This window comes from Hemitrygon akajei, unplaced genomic scaffold (assembly GCF_048418815.1).
Source record: "Hemitrygon akajei unplaced genomic scaffold, sHemAka1.3 Scf000037, whole genome shotgun sequence".
In the NCBI taxonomy this organism is placed as follows: Eukaryota; Metazoa; Chordata; class Chondrichthyes; order Myliobatiformes; family Dasyatidae; genus Hemitrygon; species Hemitrygon akajei.
The window spans coordinates 1,314,595-1,323,953 of NW_027331923.1; the positions used below are offsets into that span (position 1 = coordinate 1,314,595).

Genomic DNA, 9,359 nt, shown 5'->3' on the forward strand with positions numbered 1-9,359 from the left:
CCAAGCAACATCCTTGTCAATCTCCTCTGCACCCTATTTAGAGTATTTTTTCCTGTAGTGAGTTGATCAGAATTGAACACAGTGCTAAAAGTAGGGTCTAACGAAGGCCTTTTATATCTGTAATAGTACCTCACCGCTTTTGAACTCAGTCCCGTGGCTGATGAAGGCCTTCTTAAAAATATTGTCCAGCTGCATAGCAGCTCTGCATGAACTATTGACACAGATCCCAAGATCTCACTGATCCTCCAAACTGCCAAGAGTCCTATCATTAATATTGTATTCTGTCTTCAAATTGGACCTACCAAAATGAACCACCAGGTTGAACTCCATCTGCTTCCCACAGTCACCTGTGGTATATCTTAACTTGAGATGAACTGGGTGATATTCTGATGCCAGAGCTCACATTGAGAGAAGATCTTATAGAAACATGCAAAATTATGATTCAGATAGATAAGATAGAGGCAGGAAAGTGAGAGTAGAACTAGAGGACATCACTTTAACATTCGGGGCATTTGGGATGGAGATGAAGAACTGCTTTACCCCGAGAGTTGGGAATCTGTAGATTTTTCTGCCCAATGAAGCAGTGGAGGCTACCTCAGTAAATGCATTTGAGACGAGGTTGGATAGATGTTTGCAAAGTAGGGGAATGAAGGGCGATGGGGAAAAGGCAGGTTGGTGGAGACGGGCCAGGTGATGTTCTCCTACTCCTCTTTTTTTATGTTCTCATCACAGACTAAAATCTCACCTGAAAAACTGTCCTTCACCTATTGATGTCCTTTCAAATATTTGTACAGGTTTGAAATGCCAGAACACTTGTGCATGGGCTGTCTCTTTCCGGATATATAAGGAGTGGCCAAATATTTTCTTTGCAACACCGAAGCATCTGTTGTCAATCCTTGGAGATGAAGACTTATCTCATCCCAGCTGGAAATGTGTTTTGTGTCTGAAATGAAGTTTTCTGTTGTAACTCAGTGTTATCCACAGGAACCGGGTGCTGAGAACACACCAGCATTTGTTCACTGGAGATCAGTTCTTCAACTGCATTGATTGTACAAGGGATTCAAACATCTGACTTTCTGAATTGCCAGATGATTGATTGCAGTGAAATATCATTCTCCTTCTCTCAGTGTGGGAAGGGATTCACTCACAGGCTACCCACAGACACACCAGTGAGTTCACAGTGGGGAGAGGCCATTCACCTGCTCTGTGTGAGGGAGGGGAACTACTCAGTCATCCAGTCTGAAGATACATCAGCAAGTTCACACCACAGTGAGATGTTCCACCTGTTCTGACAGCGGGAAGTAATTCATTCTGTCGTCGGTGCTAAATACACATCTGAAAGTTCCCCAGTGAGAAGACAGTAACCTGTTTACATGGTGGGAAGGCATTCACACACTTAACCATGCCACAGTGACACCAGCAAGTTCACACCGGGGAGAGGCCAATCACCTGCTCTGTGTGGGAAAGGATTCACTCAATCATCTCAACTGAATGAACACCAGTGAGTTCACACTGAAAAGATGCCGTTCACCTGCTTAGTCTGTGGGAAGGGATTCACTCGTTCATCCACACTACAGAGACACCAGCGAGTCCACACTGGGGAGAGGCCGTTCACTTGCTCTGAATGTGGGAAAGGATTTGCTCGGTCATCTCAACTGACTGAACATCGGCGAGTTCACACTGGGGAGAAACCGTTCAGCTGCTTTCAATGTGGGAAGGGGTTCACTCAGTCATCTCATCTGAAAGTACATCAGCGAATTCACACTGGGGAGAAACCGTTCAGCTGCTCTGAATGTGGGAAGGGATTCGCTGATTCATACTCCCTTGTGAAGCACAGCCGAATTCACACTGGGGAGAAGCCATTCACATGCTGTGAATGTGGGAAGGGATTCACTGACTCATCCCATCTCGTGAAGCACAGCCGAATTCACACTGGGGAGAAGCCATTCACATGCTGTGAATGTGGGAAGGGATTCACTCAGTCATCTCATCTGAATGTACATCAACTAATTCACACTGGGGAGAAACCATTCAGCTGCTCTGAATGTGGGAAGGGATTCACTGATTCATACTCCCTTGTGAAGCACAGCCGAATTCACACTGGGGAGAAGCCATTCACATGCTCTGAATGTGGGAAGGGATTCACTGACTCATCCCACCTTGTGAAGCACAGCCGAATTCACACTGGGGAGAAGCCATTCACGTGCTCTGAATGTGGGAAGGGATTCACTGCGTCATCCAACCTGGTGAGGCACAGCCGAATTCACACTGGAGAGAAACCGTTCACCTGCTCAGATTGTGGAAAGGGATTCACTCGGTCATCAGGCTTGAAAGTTCATCAGGGAGTTCACACTGGGCAATGCCAGTCACCTGTTCTGATTGTGGGAATGAATTCGCTCAGACATCTCAACTGACTGAACATCACCTGCTTAGACGGGAAGGAATTCACTCAGACATCACTGAGCGAACATCAGCGAGTTCACGCTGTATAGAAGCTGTTCATCTGCTCTGACTGTGGGAATTAATGCATACATTCATCTCGGCTGACAACACACCAGACTGATTTCAGCAGTGAGAGGATGTTGACCTGCTCAGACTGTGGGAAGGCATTCACACACTGATCCACACTGCAGAGACAGTGGTGGGTTCACACTGTGGGGAGGGTGGTCACCTGCTCTGACTGTGGGAAGGCATTCACACACTGATCCACACTGCAGAGACAGTGGTGGGTTCACACTGTGGGGAGGGTGGTCACCTGCTCAGACTGTGGAAAGTCATTCACACACTGATCCACACTGCAGAGACAGTGGTGGGTTCACACTGTGGGGAGGGTGGTCTCCTGCTCAGACTGTGGGATGAGTTTCAATCAGTCCTTCATCCTTGTGTCCCCCTACCGAGCTTTGATCCATCGTGAATCGGAGAGATCAGAAGCTTGAGAGGACGTAATTCACTCAGGTTCGCCAATGGAGTATTAAAGGCAGTGTTTCAGGGCAGGTTATTTTTGAGCTTTCAGCAGTGGCCACTCCACAGTCTGGATGGATTATCAAGGAAACCTTCATTAGCAGGAGCAAGTGGAGCGGTCGTTGTTGGAGTGGACAGAGTTGGAGCGGAGACTTTGAGGCTTTAATTCTTTGAGGTTTCAGTGGGGAGAGCAGACAGTCAGAGAAGGCAAAATCATTATGGAGGTAGAATTTTTTTTGCCCCTTCTTTACATTTTCTCAGTTGTACCAGTGGAGATGACAGGCAGGATAGTGGAAAGCTCCTTTGCGGGATGTGGGAAGGCAGGGGACCCTCCTGTGGCCCTGATAACTACACCTGTGAGAAGGGCTTCCAGCTTCAGCTCCGAACAATCCACATTACGGAGTTGGAGCTGGAACTGGATGAACTCCAGATCATTCGGGAGGCTGAAGGGGTGATAGGTAGGACATTTGAGAGGTCGTTGCACCCAAGGGGCACGGCACAGGAAACTGGGTGACAGTGAGGAAGGAGAAAGGTGGAAATAGAGAGTGCAGTTTATTCCTGTGTTCATCTCCCTGAGCAACACATATATCACTTCAGATACTGTCTGTCATGGTCTGGTCCGTTAAGTCCGCATTCCGGATCACAGTCTGGTCCATGCTCCCTATTCCAGGTTTTCCGGGTTTCCCCAGTTTCTATTGAGGCAGTTGATTCTGGTTTGGCTGGTCTCATAAATAGCGTCAGGATTCAGCCTCTGGCTGCTGGATTGTTCCTGTCCAAACCCCCGTCTGTATCCCTTCCCTTCACCTTCCTCCTGGAACCTAGCCTAGCCTAGCTTTGCCTTGCCTCGCCTCTGACTGGAGCCTTGCCTCGCCTCATCTCTGCCTAGGGCCTTGCCTCGCCTCTGCCTAGTGCATCGCCTCGCCTCTGCCTAGTGCCTCGACTCGCCTCTGCCTGAAATCTTGCCTCGCCTCTGCCTGAAGCTATGCCTCGCCTGAGCTGTCTCGTCGTGTTCAGCGTTCTGTGTTATGAGTCCCGGCCCTACGTTCTGTACCCAAGGAGGGGACCCAGCATTGTGTTCTGCGTTCCTGTCCTTCCCCAACTTAGGCTGTGGGTTCTCGTTATGTCCATGTGCCTTGCCCAGTACAGGGGTACCTTGTCCAGCCCGGTGCTGGGATTCCCTCGTCCTGTGCTGGGGTTCCCTCGTTCAGGAGTCTCACGTCCAGTCCTGTTGGCTCTCCCCTGACGACTAAGGCTCTGGGTTCTCGTCATGTCCCTGTGCCTCGCCCAGCACAGGAATACCTTGTCCAGCCCGGTGCTGGGATTCCCTCGTCCTGTGCTGAGGTTTCCTTGTCCCGTCCAGGAGTCTCTCGTTCCATCCTGTGCCTTTCCTCGTCCTGTAGCCTCGTCTTGTCCTCGCCTGGTTCTTGAGTCCGAGCCCGAGTCAAGACCCAGGTTCTGGGTCCTTGTCCAGTCTCTGGCTCGGATTCCAAGCCCAGGCTTCTAGTTCCCAGTTCCATGTCTTGGTTCCGCTGTCCTGGTCAATTCCTAGCCCAGACCCAGAATCCTTGTCTTGTCCAGGGCCAGTGTCATGTCCAGTGTCCTTTCTTCCCCATTTTCCTTGCTTCCTTCTCATGCCTAGTTCTGTTCCTGGTAGTTCAGTGTCTGTGTCTTGCTTTTGGGTTCACTCCCAACGCTCCCCTTATGACACAGTCCGGGATGGTCGGATGACCTGGCAAAGGAAAGTCACAGCAACAGGGTCTCTGGCACTTAGTCTGGCTCTGAGACTGAGAAGGGAAGGGTGGAGAAGAGGTGAGCTGTGGTCAGAGGTGATTCAGCCGCTCAGGGAACTGACTGGATGTTCTGTGGGTGAGAATGAAATTCCAGGATGGTATGTTGCCTCTTGCATGCTAGCATCTGGGTCATCTCAGGTCGAGTGCTCAGCATTCCTAAGGAGGGTGGACAGTGAAGGTCGTGGTCCATGTGGGTAACAATGAGATGGGCTGGTAGAGTAACGAGGTTTTGCAAAGGGATTTCAGGGAGTGAGCTGCTAATTTAAAGGGCAGCTCCTCCAGCCTGTGATCTCAGGACTGTCATCTGAGCCAGTTGCCAGTATTAGGAAGATTATACAGTTTTACACGTGGCGAAAGAGTTGGTGCAGGAGGGAGGGGATAAGATTTTTGGATCATTTGAGCTGGTGAGGATTGCTGCGTACAGAGGAGTGTGAGTGTGTTGGGGGAGAGAGCGTTGTTGGAGTGTGACTGGGCACGCAGGTCTCTATCTCTATCACACACACAAACACATGCAGTGGAATGAGAGGGAGGAGAGTGAGAAGGGGAACGGGAATGAGGAGGATGGAGTTAGGGCTCCTTCATAAAGTCCCAGACTCACCCAACCCTCCCCCTCTGGAATGGGTCCCATTCCCTACCCCAGGCTGGGGGTGAGCATTGAGTTGCCTTGTCAAGCAGACAAAGATTTGTTCGATAGCATCTGGTTAACACACTTCGATAATGAATTTACATTGAAGTTGTATTGTTCGCAAAACATGTATTGATGAGAAATGGTCTCAGTGAAGGTCCGAGAGTGGAAATCGAACTGGTGTTCAGCCCCACTGCTCCGTGCCGGACAGGAACCCCTATCTGAGTCTGTCCCATCAGTCTGAGCTTGACGCGTCTCGCTCTAAAGTTTCCTCTTTCTGTCCCTGTCCCAGTGTCTTTTATCTTCCTTCTCAACCCCGTTCCCTGCCTTCTCCCCATGACCTTTGACACCTTTACTGATCAAGCACTGATCAGCCTCTGTTTTAAATAAACCCGATGACTTGGCCTCTGAGCCGTCCGTGGCAATGAATTCCACAGCTCCCTCATCTCTCCAAATGCATGCTGTCCGGGATTAGACATTGTGACGCAGAAGGTTAAAAATGGCAGCTATCTACTCTGTCCATACCTCTCGTAATCTAATCAAACTCTTTCAGGTCACCCTGATCCTCCTCCACTCCAGAGAAAACAGCCTAAGTTTGTCCGAACTCTGTCAATAAATGGTGGGTTGTTGATTAATAAGGGTGTCGAAGCTGACGTGGAGAAAGCAGCAGTCTGGAGTTTAGAGGGAAATTCGAATGGTGAAGAAGTGAATGGACGGAATGAGTATTTCAGTTCCTACGACGAGCGGTGTAGCGGTGAGATGGCGAAGCGATGCGGAGGAAGCTGCAGGTGCAGGTAAGTGTGAGTGTCCAGGTAGGAGATGGTGTTAAGCAGCTTTTCACTACGTCTTCCAACCAACAACAATTAACTCAGAGTGGATCAATAATAAGTGTTGTTATTTTCCCTTGCAGAAGGGACGATTAGCAGTGCAAAACAACTGGTAGTAGCTTTGACCAAAAGGTACACAGACAGTACGGTCATTCCTTCATACACAAGTTCAAGGACAGGGTGCACTCTGTTGTTTGTGGAATTAGTGTGTTTGGCATTAAACATCTGCAAAATGTTGCACGAAGTTTATTAGCAAAGCAACCTGATACAATACAGGTTCCAGCTCGTTACAGACAAAAATACCATTTTGGTACTGAAGTACATTTCCACAGAGGTGGAGTAGCATTCCTACATCCCTTGCCCCCTGTGAAAACTATTCCAACCCAGACACCACTCCCCATTTCTGTTAACACCTCCGATCCTTGCAGCCCCCACCATCTGTGAAAACCCTTCTAATCGTACACCCATCACCATTCTGTGAAACCACCTGAACCCTACACCACTCGCCATCTCTGTAAAACCCTCCGCCATCCACCCCGGCGCATTCAGGTGACAGCTGACCCGAGAAAGACGCCGACCGTGGCAGGTGGCGGAGCTCACAAAACACATTCACACTGGCTGATTTAGTAAACCTATCGATTTGCATGGTGATCTTCACTAAACCTCTTCCTACCTTCCCATCTTTACTTTCCCCCTCCACTTTCTGCTTTCCACAAGGATTCCATTCGTCTCTTCCCACTAATCTCCCTGCTGGAACATATCCTTGCAAGCGAGGGAAGTTCTACACGCTCCCATTTTCTTTCCCTCTCAGCTCCATTCGTCCTTCCAGGTGAGGGAGCACTTCACCTGTGAGTCTGTCAGGTTGATCTACTCTACCTGATGCTGCTGGTTCAGCCTCCGCTACGTCAGTGAGGCCCAATGTAGATCGGGAGTCCACTTTGTCAAGTACCTTTGCTCTGTCCACAACAATCGGAATTTCCCGGTCACAAACAGGCGAAAATCTGCAGATGCTGGAAATCCAAGCAACACAGGAGAAATTTTTTGGACGATTTCATGTTCCCTGGCCACGTTCATCTTACTGTCACTGTGGATACCCCGTTCATGTACACCTCCCCCTCCCACCAGGAAAGTCACAGAGCTCTCCGTTTCCTTCTGGACACCAGACCCAACGAGTTCCCCTCCACCAACACTCTCCTGCTCTTTGTTTCGCTTGTCTTCTTTGTTTGAGCTGAGCTCTACTCTCACTTCTTTCTGTCTCCTTGCAGTGAACTGGTGCTGGTCACGTGTGTGAATGATTTGGAGGGGAATGCAGATCGAACAATTAGTGAGATTGTGGATGGCACCAGAACTGGTGTGTGGGGGAGGTGAGGGTTGTCTGAGGTTACAGTGGGATGGAGACCAGCTGGGGAAGTGGGCATAGGAGAGCAGCGGAATATTACTGTTACTCAAAATCAGGTCTCAGGAGGTCAAAAAGACCATCATTCAGATGGAGAGACAGCTTCCCTTGGGGCTCTGGATTCACCGGACAAGACTGGTGCTGTGGTTCAGCTCATCAGGTTGGAGGGAACCAGGAATATAAGGTGTTGCTCCTCCCTCCTGAGCATCAGCTCATCAATTAGGGGAACAATTCGTGGAGCAGCTTCACACCATCCGTCCCAAGCAGAACCTCCCAGTGCCAAACATTTCAATACTGATTCCCATCCCTGTTCTGACATGTCGATCGATGGCCTCCTCTTGTGCTGGGATGAATTCCCCCGTCAGGGTGGAGGTGCAACATTTTATATTCGGTCTGAGTACTCCAACCTGATGCGTGAATATTGATCTCGCCTTCTGATAGACCAAACCCACCCCCACCCCCGTCTTCCTCTATTCCACACTCTTACTTCTCACCTGCCTATTACATCCGCCTCCTCCTCCCTCTCTCTCTCTCCCCTCTGGTGCACTCTCCTCTCCGACCAGATTATTTCTTCTCCAACCCTTGACCTTTCCCACCCACCTGCCACCTTCCAGCTAGCCTCTTTCCCCTCCCCATATTTTTATTCTGGCTTCTTCTGGGTACATCCAGCACCCAGGGCATGTCCTTTTCTTACTGTTACTATCAGGTAGGAGGTACAGGAGCCTGAAGACACACACTAGGCGATTCAGGAACAGCTTCTTCCCCTCTGCCATCCGATTCCTGAATGGACATTGTACCCTTGGACACCAGCTCACTTTTTTAATATAATGTATTTCTGTTTTTGCACGTTTTTAAAATCTCTTCAATATCTGTTTACTGTGATTGGTTTATTTGTTCATTACTATTATTTTTATTTCATTTATTATTACTACTTTAACAAAAAGAATTTTACTCCTCATGTATGAGAAGGATGTCAGAAATAAAGTGAATTCATTCATCCGGATCGTGGGGCCAAGAGAGAGGGAAAGGACCCGGACTGTCCCGGGATGCGGATCCATGGTGTGTCGGCATCTCACAGTAATTGTCCCTCAGTCGCGGGAAATCTCCGCCCGTGGCGCCGCTCCGACATGCTGCCGTGTCAATGAGCCTTTCGTTTACCGAGCGCAGGCGTGATTTTCCGGAAGGTTTCGACCCTTACGCTTGCCGATGTGATCTCCTGGTCACGGTGAATCCTGGAGCGAACACGGGAGAGTCTGTGAATGTTGGAAATCCAAAGCCACTCACTCAAAACGCTGAAGGAACTCAGCAGCTCAGGCAGCATCTGTGCAAAAGAATAAACTGCCGGCGGTTCGGGACGAGTCCCTTCTTCAGCACTGAGAAGGACGGGGGAAACGCCAGAATCAAAAGGTGTGCAGGATAATCAGAGGGGCAAGGGATTAGCTAGAATGTGATAGTTGAAGCCTGGCGGGTGGGAAAGGTCAAGGGCTGGAGAAGGAAAATCTGATAGCAGCGGAGAGTGACCATAGAACATAGTAATCCACAGCACATTACAGGCGCTTCTGCCCACAATGTTGTGTCGACCGTGGATCCTAATTCAGAATTTCCCTACCGTACAGCCCTCTATTTTTAAGCTCCGTGTACGGTACCTATATAAGAGTCTCTTAACAGACCCTGTTGTATCCGCCTCTACCACCTTCACTGGAAATGCGTCCCATGCTCCCTTCTGTGTGTAAAACGTACCTCTGACATCTCCCCTTGTA

General features: G+C 49.4%; 1 protein-coding gene across 1 annotated transcript; it reads left to right on the forward strand.

Moving 5' to 3' along the window:
* The first annotated feature begins 1,150 nt into the window (after window positions 1-1,150).
* On the forward strand, window positions 1,151-2,621 carry LOC140720146 (uncharacterized). Its single transcript, XM_073035031.1, has 2 exons — window positions 1,151-2,356; window positions 2,573-2,621. The coding sequence occupies exons 1-2, from the start codon at window positions 1,521-1,523 to the stop codon at window positions 2,619-2,621; spliced, it is 885 nt and encodes a 294-aa protein (XP_072891132.1). The 5' UTR covers window positions 1,151-1,520.
* Window positions 2,622-9,359: the final 6,738 nt, after the last annotated feature.